General features: G+C 43.5%; 1 protein-coding gene across 4 annotated transcripts in view; it reads left to right on the forward strand.

The window, feature by feature from the left end:
* LOC147885598 (pheophytinase, chloroplastic-like) overlaps positions 1 to 25,685 on the forward strand; it is an 87,940-nt gene extending 62,255 nt beyond the window's left edge. For 3 of the 4 annotated variants that reach the window (XM_087396992.1, XM_087396995.1, XM_087396993.1), the window contains 4 exons: positions 7,365 to 7,443; positions 7,661 to 7,736; positions 24,675 to 24,766; positions 25,129 to 25,683. In XM_087396992.1, the coding sequence (XP_087253118.1) occupies positions 7,365 to 7,443; positions 7,661 to 7,736; positions 24,675 to 24,766; positions 25,129 to 25,272 (391 nt within the window). In that variant the 3' untranslated portion in view covers positions 25,273 to 25,683. Of the gene's footprint in view, positions 1 to 7,364; positions 7,444 to 7,660; positions 7,737 to 24,674; positions 24,767 to 25,128 lie in introns of all 4 variants that reach the window. The other variant, XM_087396996.1, reaches the window with a different exon arrangement.
* The last annotated feature ends 921 nt before the right edge of the window (positions 25,686 to 26,606 follow it).

Genomic DNA, 26,606 nt, shown 5'->3' on the forward strand with positions numbered 1-26,606 from the left:
CGTCTCCTGGTTGTAGCTCTGGGTCTGACCAGGGCTACTGTGACCCCCATCAGTCGGGCTCCGACTTTAAACAAGGAGGGAATGTCCCCAAGTGTGATATGTGTGTCGACCCTCTGTTTGAGTTGTCGGGTCACAGGCTCGGGGTCACGGTCATGTCGAGGCCTCGTCTCGTAGGGGTCCATGTGATCTAGCTGAAAGAACTATGTGATAGAGCTCTAACAGGGATCAGCCGAGGAAGAAGTCTGCTCCTATCTTTGTGGTCGGAGTATCCTCTCACGGTGTCTAAGTGCCTCATGAATGAAGCCTGCCAAACACCGTTGGTCTTGGTAGGAGAGGAAACAGGCCAAAATCCCATAGCTATCCCTGAAGAGGCAGTGGAAACACCCTCGGATCTCATAGTACACAGGACACCTGAAGATGAAATGCTCCTTTGTCTCAACCTCCTGCATGTCACACAGTGTGCATGTGCACCTCTCCCTGGGTAGTCGCTCTGCTCTGCTGCTCTCGATGCGAAGTCTGTGTGAAGAGACCCGGAACTACCCAAGAGAGATCCTCAGCGAGTGGGGTAGGTAGATCTGCATGTATCCTGGTGGGTCAATGAAACCCTCCGCTGTGATATGTAAGAAGTAATCTCTGTAGAAGCTAAGCTTAACTGGGAGTTCACTCGGTCCCAACCAGGTTTGAAATGTGTGTAGCTGTAGTAGATCCTCACAAATAACCTGGTTGACCTCGTGTGATAAGAGGGAAGAAAACGGAGCACCCATGCTGTACTGGAAGGGAGGTAGTCTATCCATGTGGAGCCCGAATGGCTCAAACCATCTCTCTGTACGTGCATACTAGCACCTCTGGTCTCCTCCTGCTGCAAGTGCCATAGAAGAGGATAGAGCTATCCATGGTAGCCTGCTACGCCCCGAGGTATAATCCCCATATTCCCTAACTCGGTACAGATACGTGATGATGTCACCACAATGTAAATATCCTAAGTCAAAGTACAGTTGACCATTTATCTGATCATAATTAAAGAGTTTTCATATGTGTTAATTATGGTCAAAGAGTTCTTTGAATGGTCAAAGATACTTGACTCTGGTCAAGTAAACCTGACTTCGGTCGGGGAGACTTGGTTTATTACCAAGAGGGTTAATTGCGGTTAACCATAGAACTACAGAGCTGACTACGGTCAGAGAGTGTTGACTTCAGTCAACGAGACTTGGCATGCGCCAAGAGGGTTAACTACAGTTAACCAAGATGTGCCAACTTCGGTCGGAGAGTTGTGCCAACTTCGGTTGGAGAGACTTGACTATAATTAAGACGCCTCGACCCTTGGTCAAAGCCTCTTAATTATAATCAAGAGTGTTGACTCCAGTTAACCAGAGAATAAATATATATTTTTATATTTGTTATGTGTGCACATGTGTTCAGTGGGGACAATCACCGTGACTAGAATTAGTCCACAGTGTGTTATTTGCATGCAAAGCGCTAACAATTAATGGGTGCCATGGTGGTGCGCTTTAATTAATTGTTGCAGGTACTAGGAAGGGTTATTTTCCTAAGTGCTACGGAGCCTAACAAGCATCTAGGAGGAGGTTCGCGTGACCATGTGCTTCGAAGACTCCAGAGCTGCCCTTAGTGGCATGTAATTAGGAAAGTAATGTAGAATTTGACAAGTGGCTTGTTGCCAAGAAAGAGAGCCTAAGAGCTCATGTATATTCATTCACGTTTTGGGATTTGTAGACACAGCTTCCACGCTGAACTATGTACTCAAAATTCTCTTTGCAAGTGGAAAAATCCTTCCGGGGGGGGTCCAGCCCGACTGTTGTCCTGGGCCCTAGGACTGGGTAGAGTGAGAGAAGAGAGAGAGAGAGAATGAGAGTGTAGTGAAAAGAGAGTGTCTGCTGCTGTTACGTGACGCTTCCCATGAAGAAATGTAACACGGAGCTGTTCGTAGAGAACTGAGCGACAGGGCAGATTACCTTCTGGGTTTCATTGGTATCAGAGCTCAGGATCAGGCCCTTTCTTAAGAGGCTTACGATCCAAGACGAAGTCTACTAATTGGAAGGCTTGAGTTGTCTTCAATTGTCCGTGAAGCGGGCTGATAAGCAAGACGGAGAGCCAACGGGGGTAGTTCTTGTGACCACGCAAGGAATTTTCGGATTTAATTTGGCGATGGAAATAACGTTTTCACGCGGGCGCTTATGATGAAGGCGAATCAATTGGAGTCCAGTGTGACGGAGATGCCTGAATAGAGTGATAACCTCGGGCGGAGGGCTGGCAAGAGTGAACGCTGCTCGTGGGCGATGAACAGAGCAATAGTTTTATTGCGTCAGAAAGCATTTCTGGGTGGCCCTTTTTTTTTTTTTTTGTCAACGTGTTCCGTTGGGCGGACTTCATAGCAACCATGAGCCATAGCTACAACTACTCATGGTTTGTGCCGCCATCACCATTGCCCGTCGAGGAGACCAAGCGTCGCTTGAACTTGAAGAAAGATGGTTCTTTTCGAATGTGCATTGATTAAGATGACCATCAAAAATAGATTTTCGATACCACACATAGATGATGTGCTTGACCAGCTCAAAGGGGCAACAATTTTCAGCAGGATAGACTTGAAGAGTGGCTATCATCAAGTCAGGATACAACCACAAGATGTGCATAAGACAGCTTTTTGCACGACATTTGGGTTGTATGAATACTTAGTGATGCCTTTTGGGTTGAAAAATGCTCCAGCCACATTCAATAGAATGATGGATCACATCTTCCGAAAGTACAGGCACTTCACGGGTACTTTCTTTGATGATATCCTAGTCTTTTCAAAGACAGAAGAAGAGCACAGGGAACATCTTGCTTTGGTATTTCAAGAACTTCAAAATCATCAGCTTTTTGCCAATAGCAAGAAAAGTGAATTCTTTTTGGAAGAGATCCATTATCTGGGGCATATAATATCCAAGAATGGGATACAGATGGATCCTGCAAAGATTCGAGCCATCCAAGAATGGCCTGAGTTGAAAACTGTGCATGAAGTCCGTAGTTTTTTGGGACTTTGCTCCTACTATAGGAGATTCATCAGGCATTTTGCTGATATCGCAGCTCCATTACATGACCTTACTAAGAAAAATGCAGCTTTCACATGGGGAATATCACAAAAGAAAGCATTTAATACACTCAAGGAGAAGTTGACTACAGAGCCTTTTCTTATAGTCCCCGGATCTTTATCAACCTTTTGATGTTGATTGCGATGCCTGTAGAGAGTGTGTTGGGACTGCACTACATCAGAATGGACATGTAGTAGCATACGAGAGCCGAAGATTGCGTGATGCTGAAAGATATCTGGGAATCTATGAAAAAGAATTGTTGGCTGTAGTTCATGTTGTGAACACATGGAAGCACTATCTTTTGGGTGCAGATTTTACTTTTAAAACAGATCACCAAAGTCTGAGATATTTTTTAACTCAGACAAAACTTTTCGAGAAGCATATGAAATGGGCAAATATGCTGTCAATGTATCATTTTCAGATTGTCCATACCCCAGGAATTCGGAACAAAGTGGCAGATGCCTTGTCCCGAAGACCCCAGGTCAACAATGTAACTATTACTTATCATCAGGACCTGGAAGATATGAGGAAACAATATGCTAATGATGCAGATTTTGGTGAGATTTTACAGCAAATGCAAGAGGGGCAGTCCACCAGTCACTATTCCCTGAAAGATGGGTATTTAATGAAAGATGACTGCCTATGCATCACCCAAGAGATGAGGAAAAAGATTTTGGAGGAATGCTATGCACCTCCCTATGCTGGACATAGAGGAATTACAGCAACAACTCTAGCACTAGAGAGGTATTTCTTTTGGCGAGGGATGCCAAAAGATATACATTAGTTTGTTACTAAATGCCTTACGTGTCAGAAAGTGAAGTATGATAGACGGAAGGCACCTGGCCTACTTATGCCTCTTCCTGTGCCTCAGGCACCGTGGGAAAGTATTACAATGGACTTCATTTTTGATTTGCCAAGATCAAAGTCAGGGAATGATGGGATTTGGACTATCATTGATAGATTCAGCAAGCAAGCTCATTTCATTCCGGTTCGCAAAACCATAAAGGTAGATCATATGGCTAAGCTTTTCATGGCACAGATCTTTAAGCATCATGGTATGTCTAAATCCATTGTCAGTGATCGAGATCCCTGAATGACCAGTCTATTCTGGAGAGCTTTATTTGATAATATGGGGACGAATCTGAATTTTTCTTCTTCTTTCCATCCCCAGACAGATGGTCAAAGTGAAGTAGCAAACTCTACAGCATTGGATATGCTGAAATGCTACGTGGGTGACCAAGGTTCAGACTGGGAAAAGTACCTACCATTGGCAGAGTTTGCTTATAATAATACAGTACACAGCTCTACAGGGAAAGCCCCCTTTGAGGTCATCTATGGAAAGGTGATTTTGCCACCTATCATGAGGACCAAGGACGAAATATTTGCAGCTGATCAGTTTGTGAGAGACCTCCAGACAGCTTACAGCCAAGTCCGGACAGCAATTGAAAGGTCTCAAGAGAAGCATAAAAGAGCTGCAGATAAGCATAGAAGACAGTTAGATCTCAAGGAAAGGGATTGGGTACTTTTAAAGTTCGAGAAAGCTAGGCCGTAAGTTCAAAGGCAAACAGAAAGTGTATGCAAAGTTATCTCCCAGGTACTATGGCCCTTTAAGGGTTACAGAAATAATAAATGAGGTTGCATATAAGTTGGCATTGCCAGAGCATTGGAGGATTCACAATGCATTTCATGTGAGTCTTCTAAAGAAATTCTAGGGGCCAGAGCCTATAGAGCCAGTATGAGAGGATCCACCAGAAGTGGATGAGCTGGAGGAAGTCCTTCAGCTAGAGCAGATTGTGTACCATACTATACGCAAAGGCCCTCTGGGCAAGAAGTTTTACAGGTATCTTCTAAAATTCAAGAATTATACGACATTGGATGCCAAGTGGATGGATGAAGGCATGTTGTCCGATCATCCATAGCTTTTGGATGTTTACAAGGAAGCTTTTCAGTTAGCAACAACTCCAAGGACTTTTAGCAGAGATTTCTAGAGCGACAAGCCCCTTCGTGTCTTATTGACACTAAAATCTGGTATGATTATGCACGCACACTTTACGACATCCCAAATCAGCCACCTCAAGGATGTTGTGATGAAGCTTCATAATGGCATCATGACGGTATATGCAAAGAATTCAATGCATATGGGATTAATATCCTAGCCCCGATCTTAGCAAAGCTTTTTAATGAAGCTGTTTGTCTTGGCTTCCCACACACCTAGACTATTAACACTATCTCACCTATCCACAAAATAGGAAAACCCATGAACCCGAGGAACTATAGGACCATCATGATCGGACATGTCATGTCCAAGATTTATGCATCAGTGCTTAATGCCGAGGTCAATCGATTTGAATAGATGCATGGGCTAGAGGTCAACTGAATAGAAGCCGAGGGGATATCACCACAATGTAAATATCCTAAGTCAAAGTACAGTTGACCATTTATTTAATAATAATTAAAGAGTTTTCATATGTGTTAATTATGGTCAAAGAATTGACTACGGTCAAAGATACTTGACTCTGGTCAAGTAAACCTGACCTCAGTCGAGGAGACTTGGTTTATTACCAAGAGGGTTAACTGCGGTTAACCAGAGAACTACAGAGCTGACTACGGTCAGAGAATGTTGACTTCGGTCAACGAGACTTGGCATGTGCCAAGAGGGTTAACTACGGTTAACCAAGATGTGCCAACTTCGGTTGGAGAGTGTGCCAACTTCGGTTGGAGAGACTTGATTATAATTAAGGCGCCTCAACCCTTGGTCAAAGCCTCTTAATTATAATCAAGAGTGTTGACTCCGGTTAACCAGAGAATAAATATATATTTTTATATTTGTTATGTGTGCACATGTGTTCAGTGGGGACACCCACCGTGGCTAGAATTAGTCCACAGTGTGTTATTTGCATGCAAAGCGCTAACAATTAATGGGTGCCATGGTGGTGCGCTTTAATTAATTGTTGCAGGTACTAGGAAGGGTTATTTTCCTAAGCGCTACGGAGCCTAACAAGCATCTAGGAGGCGGTTCGCGTGACCAAGTGCTTCGAAGACTCCAGAGCTTCCCTTAGTGGCATGTAATTAGGAAAGTAATGTAGAATTTGACAAGTGGCTTGTTGCCAAGAAAGAGAGCCTAAGAGCTCATGTATATTCATTCATGTTTTGGGATTTGTAGACACAGCTTCCACGCTGAACTATGTACTCAGAATTCTCTTTGCAAGTAATAAAATCCTTCGGGGGGTCCCAGCCCAACTGTTGTCCTGGGCCCTAGCACTGTGTAGAGAGAGAGAGAGAGAATGAGAGTGTAGTGAAAAGAGAGTGTCTGCTGCTGTTATGTGACGCTTCCCACGAAGATATGTAACATGGAGCTATTTGTAGAGAACTAAGTGACATGGTAGATTACCTTCTGGGTTTCAGATGACCTGAAATGCAGCATATAGCTGTAAAGGGGGTGACCCAAACTCAGCCTGAATGATCTGGTGAGGAACGGATGACTTACCACGAATCATCCGTGATAACATGAGAACCTGTAGCCACTCCACACGGGCCCACTCTGTATCCGACAAGTCTGGCCCCCAACAAGGGCTGTCGTACATCCCTGTTGGGCGAACCAAGGAGTCAAAAAGCAACCCCTTGGTGCATGGATCCTGAAAGTGCGAGTGGAAGCACTGCCTCTCTAGTCTGGCCAATGAAGCATACCCTCTACTCAAGCATGCCTGCATCACGGGTCTCATAGAGTAATGTGGACTACTCTTTGATCTCCTTTAATGCCCACCTTTGTCATGGCTGAGTTTGCAATTACCTGTGGAGTGCTTTCAGAAATTCAGCTCAAAGACCTTTGTATAAATGCATGTCTTAAGCACGTATGGATGTGTGTGGATATGTGTGTATTTCATCGTTGGTATTTATTCTATGGTCTGCACTCACCGCTGTGCACTGATGGGGATGTAATATAGCTAGTCCCTGCTATGTGTGATGGAGATAAATACTTTTCACCCTTGGGGTTGATTGTCATGTGGTTAAAATTGCACTCTTTCTATAGAATGAGATTGGATATGTTCTGGCATTCATCTACACATGTACACACGCAAGCGCGCGCGCACACACACACACACACACTTGTATATATGTACATATGTAAATATGTATATGGCGATGTATGGCTTGTTCAAAGATTGATAAGCACCATTTTTTTCAACTTGAGTATGTTAAGACATGTGGGAGATAAGTGGACGGCTATTCTTGTATTCTAGCTTAGCTTATCGGTTTGCAATCCTGATTATCATACAGGTTTCGGAGGAAGGAGAATATTAGAAAGATTCTCGAGGAGCAGGCATATAAAAACAAAGCATCTGTCACTGACCAGCTGGTAAAATGAGTGATTGTGTGCATAAGCTTTCTGTTCAAATGATAGAAAGTCAGCTGTCTTAGCTACCTTAATCATAATTCTCAGTCTGTGGAAATAACATAGACTCCAATGTCTCTCTGATGTAACATTTTCCCAGTGTTCTTTACAACTTTCAGGATGACCTTGGTTTATTTTTATTCTTTTACACTCACTAAATGTTCCATCTTTCTTCTTGTAGGTTGATATTTTATATAAGCCTTCAACAGATCCTGGAGCTACAAATGTTTTTGTGAAAGTGTTCACTGGAGACCCAGGTAAGATTTCATTTCATAACTGTACAAGTTTCCACGTCACCTTTTCTTTGATAGGTACAAAGTTGTAATGTGCAGCTTAGGAGGGGGGGACATCGATGTGTGAGGCTGCTGTGGTGGCATAAACCCTGTGATAGAGCACCGGCGGTGGCTGTTGACATGTGCAGTCCAGTGTAGTCTCCTTGCTGAGGCCTTGCGGCCAACAAGTGCCAGAGTCACTCCTGTGGGTCGTGCATCTGGTGATATGAGCATGGAAGGAAGGTCCCTAATGTGATTTGTGCCTTAGTACACTGACGAGTCTGGCGTGTCTCCGACTCTGGCTCGGGTCCTTGCAGCCGCTGCCTCTGTTAGTCCTGCTGGTCGGTGCTTTCTAGTTGGAAAAACTCAGTGATCATGCTCTATGTGAAGTTTGGTTGTGTGTCCTGATCTCCCCTATGTGCCCTGAGCAACTGCTCCTTGTGTCGTACGGCCTCATGGATGAAGGATGCTAAGCATCTCTGGTTTGGGTAGGACCAGAAGCTAGGTAGGGATCCAAAACCATCTTTGAGAAGGCAGTGATACTGACCTCTGATCTCATAGTACACAGGACATATGAAAGCGAACTGCTCCCTTTGACTTGATCCGCCGAGAATCGCACAAGGTGCAGATGCGACCCTCTGCAACCACTCTCAATACGGAGACGGTGTGATGAGACTGGGAACTGCCCGATTGAAATCCTCATGGAGTAGGGGAGGTGGATCTGCGTGTATCCTGGTGGGTTGATGAAGCCCTCCGCTGAAATCTGTAGGCAATGGTCTCTGTACAAGTTGAGCTTCACAGGAGGGAGCTCACGAGCTTGTGGACCAATTGACCGCTCCAACCCCAAAAACGACCAATCTCTGGGAAAGAGCAACAAAAATCTACTTAAATATTAGAAAAGGACTACGAAGGAGTTCTAGGACCTCCAAGAACTCACAACACCAGACCACACCCCAAAATTCAAAATTTCAAAACTCAGAAAAGGGCTCCAAGTATCTCTTGAGATTTGCACCATCTGCTACTGCTGGTTTTACGGGCTTCTCATGGATTGAACAGTTCAGCACGGGTCCATAGTGCTTTGGGGCCACTTCTTCACGTCTTCAAATATATCAGGAGCCCTCTTCAGTCCTCAAGAAATGGAAGGTATGGAGGGCTGTATACCCTCTGCCCCTCAATGAATTTCAGCAAGATCTTCAGCATCCTTTGAAAGAGTAGATAATAGGAAAAGGCAATGGCCAAAGGGGATAAAGGTGATATAAAGAGAAACCCCAGGAAGGAGAAGCAGCAGAAGCAGCTCACAATGGATGATATGAACAAGTGTAGCAACCGTAGTGGCCTACAGGTTAACAGCACTGCCACACAAAAGGCAGCTAACAAAACTTCTTCCCAAACAGTTTCTAACTCCATATCGGCCTCCACATCAGCCTCTACATCACCATCCTCCTCCTCAAAATCACCTCCATCATCACCGATATCCCCTGCACCATCTTTGGAGGTGACTGTACCGCTATTGACAGTGTCCGGGGCAGCACCAGAGTTTACAGCATCATCATCATCATCATCATCATCAATGTTAGAGTCAGGGATAGCTCATCTCAGCCCGACTCACTATGCTCCCACTCCACAGTCTGTCACCCTTACCCCTCACTCAGCCACCTTTCCCCTCCTCAATCGCTCCCACCACACCCACACTCCAGGTGTCGCCTCACCATTCTCCACTTCTGCCCCACATCATCCAACCCCCTTTCACACCACACCCATACACACTTCATGGCCAAACGATCCGATTAGACTCCTGGGACCATGTTCTCCTAGAGATAGACCGCAAATGAGAGGCATAGTAGGATGGTCTCATCCATAGCCTGAGCCAAGAGACATCACAGCTCCGGAAGGAGTTGGCAGCTTCGGTGATAGCTCCGCGCAGTGGGCCAGCAGTAGAGGACATTGAGGCACAGATAGCCACCATGCGGTCCACAATTGTAGAGAATTCCATGTGGGTGGATGATGCGAAATGAGAGCCTACGAAGACCGTCTCATCATGACCCGTAGAGGGACACCTGTCCTTGAAAACTGTCCTAGCCATCTATTGTCTAGTCTGTAAAGCTGCCCTCCATGCCTCTGGTATAAGTGAGAGAGAGCTGTCAAATGCTTCTTGAGGTCGGATGGGAGTCTGCTCCAAGCCCCAAGCGAGTTGGTTGGTCCACCGTCCTACTGAGCCGAGCCTATGTGTGTCTGTTGTCGAAGCATACAACCATCTCGATCCCAGACCTCCGGGTGCCAAATGAGGGGCTGGCACTCAAACTCCTCTCTGCACCTGGGTGGGGCCCGTAAGAAGTCCTGCCAGCCTCTGCCAGACCTAAAAAAGGCTCCGCATCAGTGGGGATCCCCTCCCTGTGAGAGGGGCCTCCCAGAAGAGTCATCGATGGGACTGTTGCCACTGACCACTTGTGCGTGGAGTACTCCTGAGAAGTCCCCTCTGTAGGAGGAGCTTCAAGGGCTCTGTACTAGGGCCTCCAAGTGTCTTTGCAGCCCCTCCACTGAGGATGAGATGAGGACTATGTCATCGGCATATAGTAATATCTGTATCATGAGATTGGCCAGTGGTGATCCTTCGCCCCCTAGGCGGTCTATGAAAGAGATGATCTCATCAATGTACAGCCCGAAGAGGCAGCAAACCCCTAGCTTGTCCAAAAGATCTCTACTGTAAATCTCTGGATTGATGATGCCCAAACCACCTCTAGCCTGCGGCAAAATGACTGTCTGCCAAGCAACCTTGGCCTTGGTGTTCCTCATGCTATTTGAGCTGGCCTAGAGGAAATCGCATTCTAGGCGCCTGAGTTGTCCCATGCAGACCCTGTGAAAGCACCAGCAGGAAGCAATGTACCAAGCTGTAGCTAAGAGAACTTGGTTGGCTACAAGAGCCCTTCCTGCTAGAGAGAGTTTGGCATAGCTCCAATATAAAAGCTTCCTTGCACACTTTTCAGAACCGGGGCAATCTGCTGCTCCGCTGTAATGTCGATCCCCACCTGACAACCCAAATATCTTGCTGTCCGCCCATGCGAGATTCATTGAAAACCAAAGGCTGCTTCCCAGTCTCAAACCTCCTAGACCTCCTCCATCCCTGTGATGAAGCTGGCCGACTTGTTCTAGTTGATTGGAGCCAAAGGCCTTCAATAGATGGCCAAAGCTCCTTTGACTGCCTCTAGGCTCAATGCTGACCCATTCACATACATCGCCGTGTCATCTGTAAACTCGGAGTCCACCTCTTGCCGGATCGACAGTCTCATCCCTGTCAATCCTGCAGCGTGGGATCGTAGGAAATAGCCATGCGCCTCAGCTACAAAGAGGGAGAGGAAGGGGGCAGCCTTGTCGTACTGAACGGGAAAGAGGAAAAGCCTCGCCAGTGTGGCCGCCAATGAGCATCTGGCTAGAGTTCCTTGCATAAAGTGCTGGAATCCACCGGATCCACCGGTCTATGAAGCCCAACCAGTGCATAGTGTCCTCCAGAAAGGACCACTCCACCCTATCATAAGCCTTCTCGAAATCCAAGAGAAGGATGGATAGGGACTGCGACTCGTCCCTGGCCCAATCTATGTTCATCCAGAAGGTGAAAATGTTATTCAGGATGTTACATTCCTTGGACAAAGCCTGTCTATGTATAGTGGATGATGTTAGAGAGATGAGGATGCAGCCGCAAGCTCAAGACCTTGGCTAAGATCTTGTATGTGGTGTCAAGAAGGCTGATTGTACTCTACATCCCTCAAGCAAGGCTAATTTGTAAGCAAATTCTCCAATCCTCTTAAGTATTGTGAATAGACCTAGGAGACAACTTCGGTCATTTACCTGTCTTTAGAGATTCTGAAGATTCAGGTACCTTGAGGTAGACTTTCTCATTTACTTGAAACTCCAATCTTCTACGGTGGGGGTTTGCATAACTTTGTGCTCTATCTTGAGCTCTTCTTATGCTATCTTTAGCTAAATTAAGCGTTTGATTCATATCTTCAAGAAAGTCTTTGGCCGCTTGAACCTTCTCTTTTTCGAGTCCCAATGCCATTGGGGCTCTTGGTTGAAATCCATACATCATCATGAATGGACTAAAACCTATAGCGGAATGTTTGGCACTATTATATGCAAATTCTAATATGGGCAAATACTGTTCTCAATTAGTTTGCCGTTTACTTACATATGCTCGAAGCATATCCTCAATGATTTGATTGACTCTTTCAGTTTGACCATCACTTTGTGGATGATCCGCGGTGCTCATATTCAATGAAGTTTCTAACCTCATAAACATAGCCCTTAAAAAATGGGCCTATTAAATTTGCTATCCCGGTCACTAACAATACCGGCTGGTAGCCCATACAACCTATAAATATGCTCCACAAATAGCCTAGCTAATTTTGGAGTTTTAACATCTTCATTGATAGGAATAAAATGAGCCATCTTGGTCAACCGATCTACAATTACCCACACAGAGTTGTCCAAGGTAATCCCACCATGGAGATGCTTTCCCATTTGCTAGATGGAATCTCCAATGGGTGTAAGAGATCTCCTACCTTAAGGCGCTTAGCCTTATTGACCTGCTATTTTCGACCCTTCAATACATAATCTTGGACGCCCTTACCTATTCCAAGCCAAAAGATTTGTCTTTTCAGAAGTGCATATGTCTTATAAATTCTCAGATGTCCAACACTCGGACTATCATGACATTCAAAAAGAATTTGGCGCCTAATGTCATTATTATGCAGGACACATACTCTATCCTTGTAGAGCAGGTAGCCATCCTTAATAGTATATTTTTTCCATTTAATAATGTCCCCAAGCAATTTATTTTTATAAAGGATTCTTGAGTAGTAATAACTTTGTACCTCCCACTTACCTTTAGCACTTACCTTTAGCTTGGTTATGAGTTCCTAATGTTATTATAGGGAGCCTAAAAAGCGCATGGATTATATCCTCCCATGGACACAGTCTCACTGATATAGTGTAACATACCTATTACTTCATACACATTTCCCCTTGTACTTTTTTGAATCTGGAAGGGAGTTTGGTTCTTTGGTAAAAGCGATAACAAGCTGGGGTAAACAGGCATTACCTGTCTACCCAATTGAAGCTATGTTGTTCTAACACTTAGTTTCTCTTAGATGGTGGCAGGTAAGTGAACCCTAAATGAAAACCTCTCAATTTGTTGGATGCCTATTTCTAATTGCTTTCCATATTTCAGAGAAATGAGGATCAAACTCACATTTTCCCTTTAAGGACTCTAGAAAATTATTTTGAAATTGTGTAAAACTCAATTCATTAACAATTGGCATTCGGCTAAGAGAGTTTGCTACCACATTGAACTTCCCCTTCCGATATGTCAATTTTATATCAAACTCTATCATTAATTCAGTCCGTCTAGCTTTTCTACCTTTAAGCTCTGGCTATTACAAATCCAATTAATGCTCTCTTGATCAAAGATGATCTCGAATTTGGCACCATATAAATAGTGCCTCCATTTCTTTAAAGCATAAACTATAGCATATAGTTCCTTCTCATATGCCGAGTAATTCCGTTAGGCACGATCTAACTTTTTGCTTTCAAAAGCCACTAGTCGACCTTTTTCTAAAAGTATTGCCCCAACGGAAAAATACCGGCATTTGCCTCAACCACGAATGATTCATTGGGATCCACTACCTGTAAGACAAGAGTTGCTGCTATAGCTACTTTTAATTTTTCAAAACTTCTCTTTTGAGGTTCATCCCACATGAAGGTGATTCCCTTCCCCTTAAGCTGGTCCGTCATTGGAATAGCAATCTTAGCGTAATCTTGGGGATGAATCTCCTATAGAATCCGGATAAGCCTAAGAATATCTGTAATTCTTCTAGGTTTGTAGAATGTGGCCATTCCAATATGGCCCTTACTTTTTCAGGGTCCATACGAACCTCTCGTTGAGATATTATATGTCCCAAGTATTTCACTTCTTTTGCAAAGAATTCACATTTGGATTCTTTAGCAAAGAGTGAATTATCTCTAAGCAGCTGGAACACTTTTCGAAAATGTTCCAAATATTTAAAAAAAAAAAAACTATGAATAAGGATATCGTCTAAAAATACTACATCAAATTCTCCTAAATATTGCCTTAAGACACTATTCATAAGTGTCATGAAAGTTGCTGTAGTCTTTGTTAATCCAAATGGCATTACTTTAAACTGATAATGCCCATACCTAGTATAAAATGATGCCTTAGGGACATCCTCTTCCCTAATTCGTACTTGGTGATATCCTGACCTTAAATCAATTTTAGTAAAATATTTTGTCCCTTGTAATTGATCAAAGAGCTCATCAATGCGAGGCATAGGATACTTATTTTTTATGGTAATTTTATTTAGTGCTCGGTAATCTATGCATAAACGCATAGTACCATCCTTTTTCTTCACCAGTAAAATTGGTGTAGACCAAGGTGAGCTACTTGGTTGAATTTTGCCCTTCCTAAGGTATGCCGTTGATTGTCTTTTGACCTCACGTTCCTCCATTTGACTAAGCCTATATGGGGGTTTATAAACAGGGGTAGATCTAGGAATTAAATCTATTTTATGATCTACTTCTCTGTCGGGGGGTAAACCATCAAGAAAGTCAGAAGGAAAAACATCTTTAAATTCAAACTTTAAATCATTGAAAGAAGGTTTATACTTTTTAACATTATCAAAAATAATATTACTTTTTTTCAATGCAGAAGACATAAAATCACCAATAAAAGTAACTTCACAGAGATATATCTCGCATTCTTCTTGGTGTAGTAGTCTTTCCAATTCCACCTAAGAGTAGAGTTAGGCACATCATGTTCTCCTTGAATCTAGAAGACTCTACCCTCTTTTCCAAACACAATGGAGTTATTAAGATAACTCCGTTGTAAACTATGCCCAAGACTATACAACTACTCTCGACCAAGCACAACATCTGTTCGATCGAGATGCATGATTTGGAAATCCAAGGCATCCTGATAGCCTTGAATATCCACCTCTACACCATGTATCATGGTATCCCAAACTTTTTATCACTACCCTTTGCCAAAGAGACCATATATTTATGGGCACTTGGACTCTCAGGCAATTTTAATTTCTTAACTAACGAATAGCTCAAGAAATTATGTGTTGCACTATCATCGACCATCACTCTTACCCTTTGTCCCTTTATTATTCCATGTATCCTCATTAAATCATTAGGACCAAAGATTAGCTACTACATTGCCGATGATAGACAACACATGTGGGTGCTATTCTTATGATAGACCTCTACCTCAGTGTACTTTTCAGTACCATTAAGCGGCAACACCTGCACCACGTGTACTTGTTTTTGTGGAAGTCTATTTGGTGCTTTAGCTCCCGCTTGTTTATTTTTAGGGCAGTTCCAAGCAGCATGGTCTTTGCCCCAATATTTGAAGCAAAGATTTTCCTGTCTGGCCCTTTCATAATCCTCTTTCTTCAAGAGAGGATAATTTTGTGTTTGAGGTTTCTTAGGTGCTACCTGAGGAACCTCCTCCAGTGCCCCTTTCTTTTCAAATTGGGAAATTTGTTGAACTTAGGAACAAAATCTGTTTGCTCTAAAGTTCCAACTTTGGACTTCCCCGTCGTATCGTCATATATTTGGGCATACTTAATTGCTTCCTCAAAGGTCTTGCGAGAATTTCTTTTCACCTCAACCTTATGAGTGTCTTTGAGACCTCTCACGAAACCCCTTATCTTTTGGAATTCATGAATTCCCTTCAGCTCAAGGACTGCCTCCCTATAGCTTGCTATGTACTGGACTAGAGTGTTTTTACCCATAGTGCAATTGTCCCAAGCCTCCCATGCTCTTTCTAATTCATTTTCCGGTAAAAAATCTTTTAAGAAGACTTGTTCAAACTCAGCCCAATACCTAGGAATTCTATCATTTTCTCTGAGGCTCATCTACCATTTATAGGCCTTGTTTCCAAGGGAAAGACTTACTTCCACGACTTGATTTTCAGGAGGGGTATTCCTGAGTCGATGGAAGTCTTGCCACTTTTGCAAGAACGTATTAATTGCATCTTTATTGCGTTCCTTTTCTTCCCCATTGAAAATTGGTGGTTTCAAGTCCTTAAGAATGTTAGAGGTTTCTCTAAGTCCAGAGGTCGACCTCTCAACCTGATTAGGAGGAGTCAGTGATTTTTCCATAGGAGTTACCAATTGAGAATTGGCTAGAGCACACGTAGAAGCTGAATAACTAAATAGAATGAGAGTAAGTACAAAACTGAAGTGAGGGGTTTTGTCTAAGTGACAAAACCCTATCCTATCCACTAACCGTAGCTAGGGATTGGATTGTGGTTAGGGGAAAAAACCTCAGAGGGAAAAGTGCCCCTAACCTACCTTATTACAATACATTGGCCATTGCCTAGAATATAATAATAATTCTAACATCCCCCTGCAGTGCCAATGTGGTGTACAAGGTAGTGATCAATCACCAAAAGGAGATAAGTTTAGGGCACTGCGAAATGCCTCAAACTTCTCACATGGAAGTGCTTTGGTGAAGATGTCTGCAACATTGTCATGTGTTGACACATAGATCATACTGATCTCCCCTACATGCAACTTCTCTCTGACATAATGATAATGAATCTCAATGTGCTTCGTGCGAGCATGAAACACAGGATTCTTTGCCATTGCTATAGCACTCTGACTATCAATGAGAATTTGAGAAGGACCCTCCAATAAGAGATGAAGATCAGCAAACAAACGACGTAGCCAAAGACATTCAACTGTCGCTGTGAAAGCTTCCCTGTACTGAGCTTCACATGAGAAAGTAGCCACTATAGATTGCTTCTTGCTCAGCCAAAAAATGCAAGCTTTTCCCAAAAAAGAAACTATTACCACTAGTGGATTGCCTGGTATCGTCCCACACGAAGCTGAGCAAAAGCACTGCTTGCCTACAGGCCTGGCAAGGGGGCCTGAAAAGAGGCCGAAGCAGCTAGTACACTGTCCAAGAAGACTCCAAGAAAAACCTATCGAGGCATGCTAGGCCGAGGTCCACCAAAGGCTGCACTTGGCGGATACTAAGGAGGTCTGGAAGAGCCAACTCAGAACCTTGCAGCCAGAGGGCCTCGAACTTGAGTCGGGCTACTCCTATGGAGCGAGCAGCTGGTCGAAAACACATCAGGGCCTTCCTTAGAAGGCTTCTAGATCACCTAAGGGTACCCATGGGGTTCTAGCAGTTCGGTCTGGTCCAAGGGACTGCTTGAGCATAGGCAGAACTAAGGAGAGGAACCTTGCTTGCTCTCGGGTCTCATCCAGCAGGTCGCGCCAGCAGTAGCCCCCTCCATGGTCTTGATGAACTAGTAGAGCTGCCTCCTGACATGGTGCAAGAGGCGCCTAATGGCACAGAGAAGGCGGGCTGCAGGTCGGCCTGTGGCACCCACAGTCAGCCTCCATGGTCTTGATGAACTATTAGAGCTGCCTCATGACAGATTGGGCCTGACATGGTGCAAGAGGCGCCTAATGGCACAGAGAAGGCGGGCCGCAGGTCGGCCTGCAGCACCCACAGTCAGCAAATGGCGTGGCAAAGGGGGACGAGCAGAGGCGGGGAGAAGGAGAAAAGGCAGAGAGAAGGAGAAAAGGCGGAGAGAAGAAGGGGATGGCGGGGAGCAACAAGGCTTGGAGAAGGAGAAAGGCCAAGAAGAAGAAGGGGATGGCAAGGAGCAGCAAGGCGAGGAGAAGGGGGGAGGTCATGGAGCAGCGAAGGGAGCAGTCACACCCACACATAGGACACCTGGGTTTTTTGGAATGGGTCTTAGAACAAAAAGTAGTTCCTTAGGTAGGCACCTTTTGGAATTTACAATGCAACTGTGATCCTTAATAATGTTATGAATCGTGAGCATAATTTACAACTCTCCAGTCAATCTAGTGTGGACACTTTGTTGCAGCTAAGTTTTGCACAGCAGCACCACTCAACTTAAAATGGTGAAAAAAAACCTGTTGATAGAAGGTTTCGCAATTGCTTCATTTTTAACGGGCTTCCTCTTTGTATATCTTTCACCTTTTGTGCATACTATGGCTCCAAAGAGATCTTTTAGGTATATGCATCCTCTAAAATCTGTTATCAATCGGTAAATTGAGCTGACTGTAGCAATTCAAAAAGTTTTCAGCCTACTAAAAAAAATGATAAGAGCTTTTCCCAATCACTGAATTCATCTAGATGCAACTAGAAGCCCTGGCTTCAGCATATTCTAAAAAGGAAACCTATCATTTTTGTTGGGTGAGACTCGTTAGTTGTTGGAGTGATTGTATCTTTATGTAGCTTAGGCATGCTATAGCTCATGGCTTGGACATGCTATAGCTTAAGATGAGCAACAAAGTTTTCAGTGTGTTCTAGAAAACACAGAATTTGTGACCCTTATTGTTAGCTATTTTAATTGAGGTTAGGGGTAAAAACCTTAATAAAGGAAAAAGTGCCTCTAGCCTTAGGGAATATAAATATTTCAAACACCATCTGCAGTGACAATGTCACAATGTACAAGGTAAACATCAATCACCAAACAAATATAAGTTTAAAGCTTTTTAAGGTGATGCTTTGGTGAAGAGATCTGCCACATTTTGCTATGTGGGGCAGAAGACCAAGCTCCTCACATTATGATAATGAATTTCAATGTGTTTTGTACGAGCATGAAACACAGGATTCCACGCCACTGCAATGGCACTTTGACTGTCAATGAGAATTGGAGTAGGCTCCTCCAATGATGCATAAAGATCACCCTAGCAAATGCCTCAGCCAAATACACTGGACTGTGGTTGTTTGTGAAGGCTATCCTGTACTCAGCCTCACATGAAGAGGTAGCCTCTGTAGATTGTTTCTTGCTTAACCAAGAAATATACAAGTGTCCAAGAGAGAAACAGCTACCACTAGTGGACTACAGAGTATCAAAAACGCCAGCCCAATTTGAATCGCTGTAAGCATGTAAGTGAAAGTCGCCCCCCTTGGAAAGAGCAAAACCAAGAGACTAGGTGCCCTGCAAATATTGAAACACACGCTTCACAGCTTGCCACTATGAAGTCTTTGGGCTATGCATAAACCTGCTCAGCCGAGACACTACATACTGAATGTCAGGATGCGTGTTGCATAAATAAATAAGGCATCCTCAGCTTGGCTGTAAAGAGAGCATCAAAAGGTTCACTGACATCATGACTAGACGACTTAAGCCCGGCTCCATAGGAGTAGAGATGGGCTTGCAATTCTGAAATCTGAACCGTTCCAAGAGCTTGCTAATGTACTCGGACTGCAACAGCCCAATACCTTTATCATCTTGTATAAATTGGATCCCTAAATAGTAGTGAAGCAACTTCAAATCTGACATTTCAAAATATGCTGTAATTCGCCTTAAAATCTGCAGTTTTTGTAGCATTAGTACAAGTGAGCAGCATGTCATTGACATAGAGAACAATGATGAGCGAATCCCCCCATCCTTCTTGACATAGAGGGTACTCTCATGTGGCTATTCTGCATTCCTCTACTGGTCAAAAAGGCATCTATCTTTGCATACCAAGCTCGAGGAGCTTGCTTCAAACCACACAAGGACTTTCTCAGCTTGCATACTTTGGTTTCCTTGCCAGGTTTCACAAATCCAATGGGCTGAGATACATAGACCTCCTCTTGAAGATCCCCATTCAAAAATGCAGTTTTGATGTCCAACTAATGGATTTTCCATCCATGGAATGCAGCCAATGCAACCGCACACCTAACGGTGGTCATACGAGAAGTGGGAGTGAAGGTTTCATGATAATCTATGCCCTTCCGCTATGCATACTACATAGCTCTTTGCCATGTGACATGCGTTGCACATGTCTATGGAACCACTTTGTGTCAATTGCCGAAGGTAAGTCCACCAACTCCCAAGTGTGGTTTTTCTTGATGGAGTCAACCTCCACTTGCATTGCTTGCATCCAATGCACATTATCTCGTGGATCATCAAAACTTCAGGCTCATCTGCCTCAAGTATGCTGTTGACTCAAGCAAACTCACAGGAATGGGCATCCTCAGTGTCTCTAGTGCCACTCCATGTACGGCTAGGAAGTGGTGTAGAAAGTTTGCTGTCCTCAAAAGTGCGGAGCAGCAGCCGAGGTAGTGATCTTGCTTCCTACGCTATTGTACTTTCATGTGCAACGACATCAACAATTTCTTCCTGAGAAACAGGCTCAGCCATAGGCTAAACTAGGCATCACCCACTAGTATATCTTGCTGCAAATTCCTGCCATATCAGGTGCAACATCAAAGGAAACGGGCAGCAGCCTGTCAGAGGGTTCCTGATTTCCGTCGAACCAGCAAAGGGCAGATCTGCATTTTCAGCAAATATAACATCCCAACTAGTGATAACCTTCTTGGTCACGGGATTATATTGTCTATACCCCTTGCTTCCACTATTGTATCCAATAAAGATGCACTTTTCTGCCTTGTCATCACGTTTTCCATGCAATTCTTGAGGCACATGTGCATATGCTACACAACCAAATGTATGTAAATAGCCCACTTTGGGCTTACGACCAAACCATGATGGGTAAGGTGTCAAGACCTTAAACTGATGTGTAATGCCCTTCTCATCAAAAAATTGTTGCAATGCCTTGGACTAATATTCCACCCCTCGATTTGAACGAAGGGTCTGCAACCAGCATTCTGATTGATTTTCAACCAAGGCATCAACATGTTTGACCACATTGCAAACTTAGGACTTTTTCTTAAGAGCAAAGACCAAATAAAACATGTTAGCTTTATGCCTCAAATCACTGATGCATGCAATACAATTAACAAGCTAATCACAACTTGAATGAGATCAAGAGCATATAATTTCATAGGGAACCAAAATGATAAATGACTCAATAACTCTCATAAAAGATACATCAATCTACTGTCTGCAAGAGTGCATCCCGACTGGGCTTGTTGCTCAATACAAACATCAAGGATAGCCACAAAGGTGCACAAGAGACACTACTACAACAACTGCAAAAGTCGACCTGCTCAAACGATATAGATAATCAACACACCGACTGATGGAAGCCGCTTCACATGGTTGCCACTCGCAATCTTCTTGTCTCTAACTGTGAGGAGAGGTCAAAGGTCAAGTGCTCTCTCTGAACCCGCAGGAGTTGACCCTCATCACCGCCTCTGGAGCCTACTGGAGAGAAGGCGACTCTTCACCAGTCCACTAACTAACCTACTTAACTTAACCTCATGAGGATGAGTCTACTAACCCAACAAAGTCATCTATGAATGTAACATAATAAAGATGACCTCCGAGAGATGGAGTGGGCATGGGTCCACAAACATTAGTATGGAAGAGCTGTAATTTACGTGTAGCCCTGACAACACCATGCTTGGGAAAGGAAAAACAATGCATCTTACTAAAAATATAGCCCTCACATATTTTGTTTGGAGGAGTCTCCAAATGCAAGGCATCAACCATATTAATCTTTTGAAATAACATAAGCTTGCCATAATTTACATGCGCGAACTTGGCATGCCATAACTCTGTATCCTGCATGGTAGAGGTAAAAGCCACAAAAGCTGAATATGCTCTTTTCTCGTAGGCATCAAGCTGAAATAACCGTAGACATAATGTGCTGATGAAAACCAAGGCATAATCTCTTCCCTTGTCAGGGATCGTACATCGGCCATCCTCAAAGATAACCTTGTAACCTCTTTGAGAGAAAGAAGAGATAGAAAGTAAATTGTTCTTAATCCTAGGGACATACAAAACATCCTAGAGGCAAAAATCTGAATCATCCACGGTTGTGAGTGAAAATCCTCCAATCCCTTTAACTGGATAAGAAGAATCGTTGGCACAAGAAACTGACTTGCCAATCGGTGCATTGGATAACTTTTCAAAGAAAGATTTATGTGAGGTGATATGGCGGGAAGCATCGCTATCAAAGTAGCCGTCTCATTCACGCTGAAAATGTGTGACTTCAAGAAACATCATAGCTGCAAGTAAAGAAGGCACAATCATGCTCAACAAAATCAGCAAAAGTATCATCGAAACTTGCATGATGAGGTGAGCCTGAACCAGCCATACTGGACGACTCCTCTTTTGCAAGCCTCTTGGAGCATTCACTGATGTGATGACTAGGCTTTTTGCAATAATGGCACTTGTGGTTCTTGAAAGGGTTTGATGCATCCTTTTTTATCTCTGCATATGCATGTTTAGAACCATTGCTAGAGGCATGAATTGGCTGAATTTTCTTTTCTCCCTTATCTGAAAAGTGAGTCGATTCTGATTTCCTCACATCGAAAGGTTGAGAGACATATGAAAAGAAAGATAAGACTCCGGCAAGGAGTCCAAAGTAACGGTAACAAGCTATGAGGCTGGAATGACCTCATCAATGTTCAAGAGCTTCTCTCGCAAACCTTGAATCCTAGTGACATGTTCCTGCATAGAGTCACCCTCATCAATGTGCGCGCTATCAAGCTCTCTACACAAATATGAGACTCTCGCCTCATTATGGGCTTGATACATATTTTCCAAAATATCTCAAGCCTCTTTAGCAGTCTGGCAGGACATGATATGAGGATCTTGATATTCAGTGAAATCAAAGACATGGCTTGAGCCTTACATGTATCCCACCTCCTTTGCACAGGAGTAACACCTGCAAGTGCTTGCCTAACAAGGGCAGCTTGTTGTCCTTGTTGCCCACGACCTACACCACCACCACGACCCCCTCCCTTGCTGTGGAGGAGTACCTGGTGCTATAGGACTGGAACGGGCCTCATCACCTATAACATAATCCTAGACGCCCTTGGCAACCAGCAGATTGCGAATCAGAAAACTCCAAAGAGGATAGTTAGTGCTATCCAACTGATCCTCTTGGGCAAGCAACTGAAAAACATCATTCGGATTTTGTAGTGCCATCTGAGCAAACGGGGGGCAAATAAACCTCAGCAAAACTCCACGTACTGTGAACACCCTGCTCAAGCACTATAAATCACTGCCAAAGCCTATGCTAGGCTTGAGGATGCCCCTCAAATATATCAGAAAGATCCCGTGCTGGGATATATGCTGCAATCTCAGAATTTTCCCTAAAAAACTAGCCCTTTAGCTTGGCTCAACAAGGCATAAACCCAACTGAATGCTTGATTGTACCTACAAAGGCAAACCCCAATGGCACCAGGTCCAACAAACACAAGCAATCGAGAGGGAAAAGAACTCCCAATGCAAGTAACAAAACTGAAAGTTAACCAAATCAAAACCCAAGCAAATGGGCTGCAAAATGCCTCCAAAAATAGTTTCAAGATGAGCTGAAATTGGTCTCCCACGAACTATATGTGGTTTTCTAGTATGCTTGCCTTAGCAAGCAATAAATGACTGATTTTTATCTTTATTTTGAACAAAAACAGCAAGTCCCCAACTGTGTGGACTGAAAATGCACCTGGGCTGTCCTTGCACAATATCGCTTTTGACACGTTCAAAATAGGAAGGAGAGATCTCTAGAAGCCACAAACAGTCCTGAGAGTGAGTCCTGAAAACACTTCAAAAAGCATGTCCAGCCCTCAAGATATAGGCGCCCAGCCTGTTGCCGCCTGCATTTGAAATTAGCAACAAACCCCACAAAAAACAGGTTCAACTGGCCGTTTTTGTCAAAAACGGGTCTGAAATGAGGTCGCCCAGCCTAGAGAAGCTTCTAGAGTGCTCAATACGAGGCACCCAGCCTTGGACTTGCAGTAGGAGGTGGTGGCTTTTTCAAACCAGGTGGAAATCAGCAAAAAACCCTCCAAAAAACTGGTCTCCCAAGGCCAGAATAGGAGTAAAACTCCTCCAGAAGTGGCTCCCAAGCAATGGACCCTATAGGAGGTGCCTGCCAGGAAAAAGGAGCTGTATTGGCCAAGTTCATCACGACAAAAGTGAAGTTTTCATGACATAAGCGAGGGGAAGGCATGGGGAGTGCTGTGGGAATGAGGGGCAGCCTGCTCTGATACCAAATGTTGGAAGTGGAAACGAGAGAATGGAGCTGAAATAAGCTGGAATGAAATTGCAGCAACACAAATGAACTACAAAGCTAGGTTAGTCATAGAGAAAAAACCCTAGAATGAACCGTAACTGGGGTCATAAGTTGTGTGGTGACTAACTCACCCACAAACTCAACCTCTAACTGAGAGTAGGGGTAAAACACCTCAATAAGGGGAAAAGTGCCTCTAGCCCCTTATTACATAGCATTGGCCACTACCTTAGGACCTATAAATATTTTGAACATCCCAAAAGAGTAGAACAACTTCTGTGGGAGTGAATGCCTAAATGCTAGGTAAATAAGGTGATATGCTAATGTCATAGAGCAATCCCAAAGATTGCATTTAACCTATGAGGAAGTGATTGTCCAAATGATTTACTTGAATTATCCACTCACAATTGATGCTGCCACATAACCAAGCCATGTGTACCAGTTATTCATGTCTCTCTGTTTTCTGACAAGCTGGATGGGAATTAAGGACTGCATTTGATTGGTTGAGCTATTTTGTACAACACACGACCATGAATGATACAATATTTGGAGGCATCCTGGATAACCAGCATATTAGTCAGTTTGCATCTCAAACTACACACATCACACTTGTTACCATACTAGGGATGGTGTAGCAGTTAATCCAAAATTGACCTTTTTTGTCTATATTTGGAAGGCTTACTATACCAGCAGTTAATTCAGCCTGATTTGTTTAAAGGTTTAATTTGTAAACTGTGATAATCTTGCAACGTCTGTGTGAAATAACCTGCTTGCTTCTCCAAAATATTGTTACTTAGGCTGAGCATAACTAAGTTTCTCTAATTACTTGAGACTTGTTACTTAGGCCGAGCAGAACTAAGTGGGGCTGTAGTTGCTATTTTACTCAGCTGTTCTGAAGTCATCTTTGTCGTTTGTCAAGCAGTCTTGTAATTGGTAATTTGTTATGCAGGCCCACGTCCTGAAGCCTTAATGGATAATATATATGTACCATTGCTGCTTCTATGGGGTGACTCTGACATCTGGACTCCAGTGAATGGACCGGTAAGTTTTTGAGGCTTGCCAAAAGTTGCAAATGAAGATCCACAAAACCATGTACTAATCTCATTTTACTAACTGAGCTGTTATGGCTGGAACACAATAAAAACTTGCTCTTGCTTGAATAACATCATTAATGTGCTAATAATTGTAAAGAAGCTCTTCCTAGTTCCAAAATGTGCGTCCTGGAGGGATTTTGTTAACAATTATGTTCTACTTTGAACTCTTTATTTGTGTTTAGACTGACATGGTTACTTGCTTCTGCTTTATAAGCTGCTTTGATTATGCAATTATTTATCAAAGGGCTGACATTTACTGGTTCCTAGATTTGCTGCCAGGCATAATTTCCCTTTTTCTTTTCCCTGCAGGTTGCAAAATATTTCATGAAGCTTGCTGCAGAGCGTGATAATGTGGCTGTCTATTCCCTTCCTGATGTTGGTCATTGTCCTCACGATGATAGGCCAGAGCTTGCAGCCAATTACATGATACCATTTATTTCCTCTTTAGGGTAATGATGTTTCTACATCTTTTGTGTCACTCCACAATTAATGCTCTCTGGACTAACTGTACATAGGTCTGTAAATGGTGCCTAAAGTTCTTGTCCTGAAATCTGGAATTGCTTCCCACTTCAGGTGTTTTCTCTTCACAGTTATTGCATATATAGAAGTGTACAGAGATTTGTGTAGAATAGTTCTTATAGTTGTCAGGCTTTCCAGTGGATTTTGGAACTTGGCAAACTGCAGCTGTCCCAAAATGGGGGGCAAGTTGGGGTGGACTTCTTGTTATCATTGTTGACACAATTTCAAGCATTATATAGGATTCTGTATATCAAAAGTGTGTATATCATCAATCACGATTTACTACAAGGCACTTTAGGGTTTTCCTAAAGTATGTTATCATATTGGGGAGAGAGAGAGAGAGAGAGAGAGAGAGAGAGAGAGAGAGGCCAATTGTACATGTGCATACAGGGGTGCGTGCATGTATGTCTGCATGCGCTTGCCCCACGACAATAAAAGACATGCCTAGCTACCATACCACTAGGGGATGGGATTCCACGTGCGCACATGTGGTTTTTTTTTGTGGTGGTGGGGATGGTTGGGGGGGGGGGGGCGTTGCATCCATGTGCATGCATGCTTATGAAAACTTGTGTGTGAATATAATGTGGGAGCATGCAAATGCACTAATGTGTTTTTCCTTTTTTTAAAGCAAAATTTTTTGTATTACGTCTTAAAAGACATGAAATAGCCATGTGAAGTTCCCATTTGTAGCGTATCTTCGAAAATTTGCTTTTACTTCACAGCGACCTGAGCTGGTGATTCTTTGTCTGTGGAAAAACTAGTCAGGAGCAGCAGTAAACTTTGGGTTAGCTGAAGCAGAACGGCAGCCAGAGAGGGACTTCATGCATTCTGAGTGAGATCAAGCTCCAAGTTGAGGTCCAACCCCATAGACTGGGCCATAGAGTTCAGCCCATCCAAAGTAGGAGAGAAACGTAGGAGAGGATTTTTTTTTTAATTTTTTGCAAAGAAAGGAACTTCTATCAATGCTTGAAAGACTTCATACAAAACAGCAGCCCCGAAGGTACTCAGTATGAAAAAAAAATCGGACAAGGCTGAAAGAAACCCAACTCACTGCCTAGGGGATCTCTGGTATTGGGGCTAACAGCCAAGTGGGGGGACTATACAACCAGCAAATCCCTCGCGGAGTGAAGATGTAGAAAACTCCTGCAGGGCAAGCCTTGTAGAATTGAGCACGTCTCTCTATAGTTGCTCTAGAGCTTGGAGTCCTACACTCTCAGGTGGAGCGTAGAGTGTAGATGATATTCTGTCAGATGGCGACCAGGGTAGTC

Source organism: Dipteris shenzhenensis, chromosome 25 (assembly GCF_047967505.1).
Source record: "Dipteris shenzhenensis isolate YYH24624 ecotype China chromosome 25, Dip_SZ_1.0, whole genome shotgun sequence".
NCBI lineage: Eukaryota > Viridiplantae > Streptophyta > Polypodiopsida > Gleicheniales > Dipteridaceae > Dipteris > Dipteris shenzhenensis.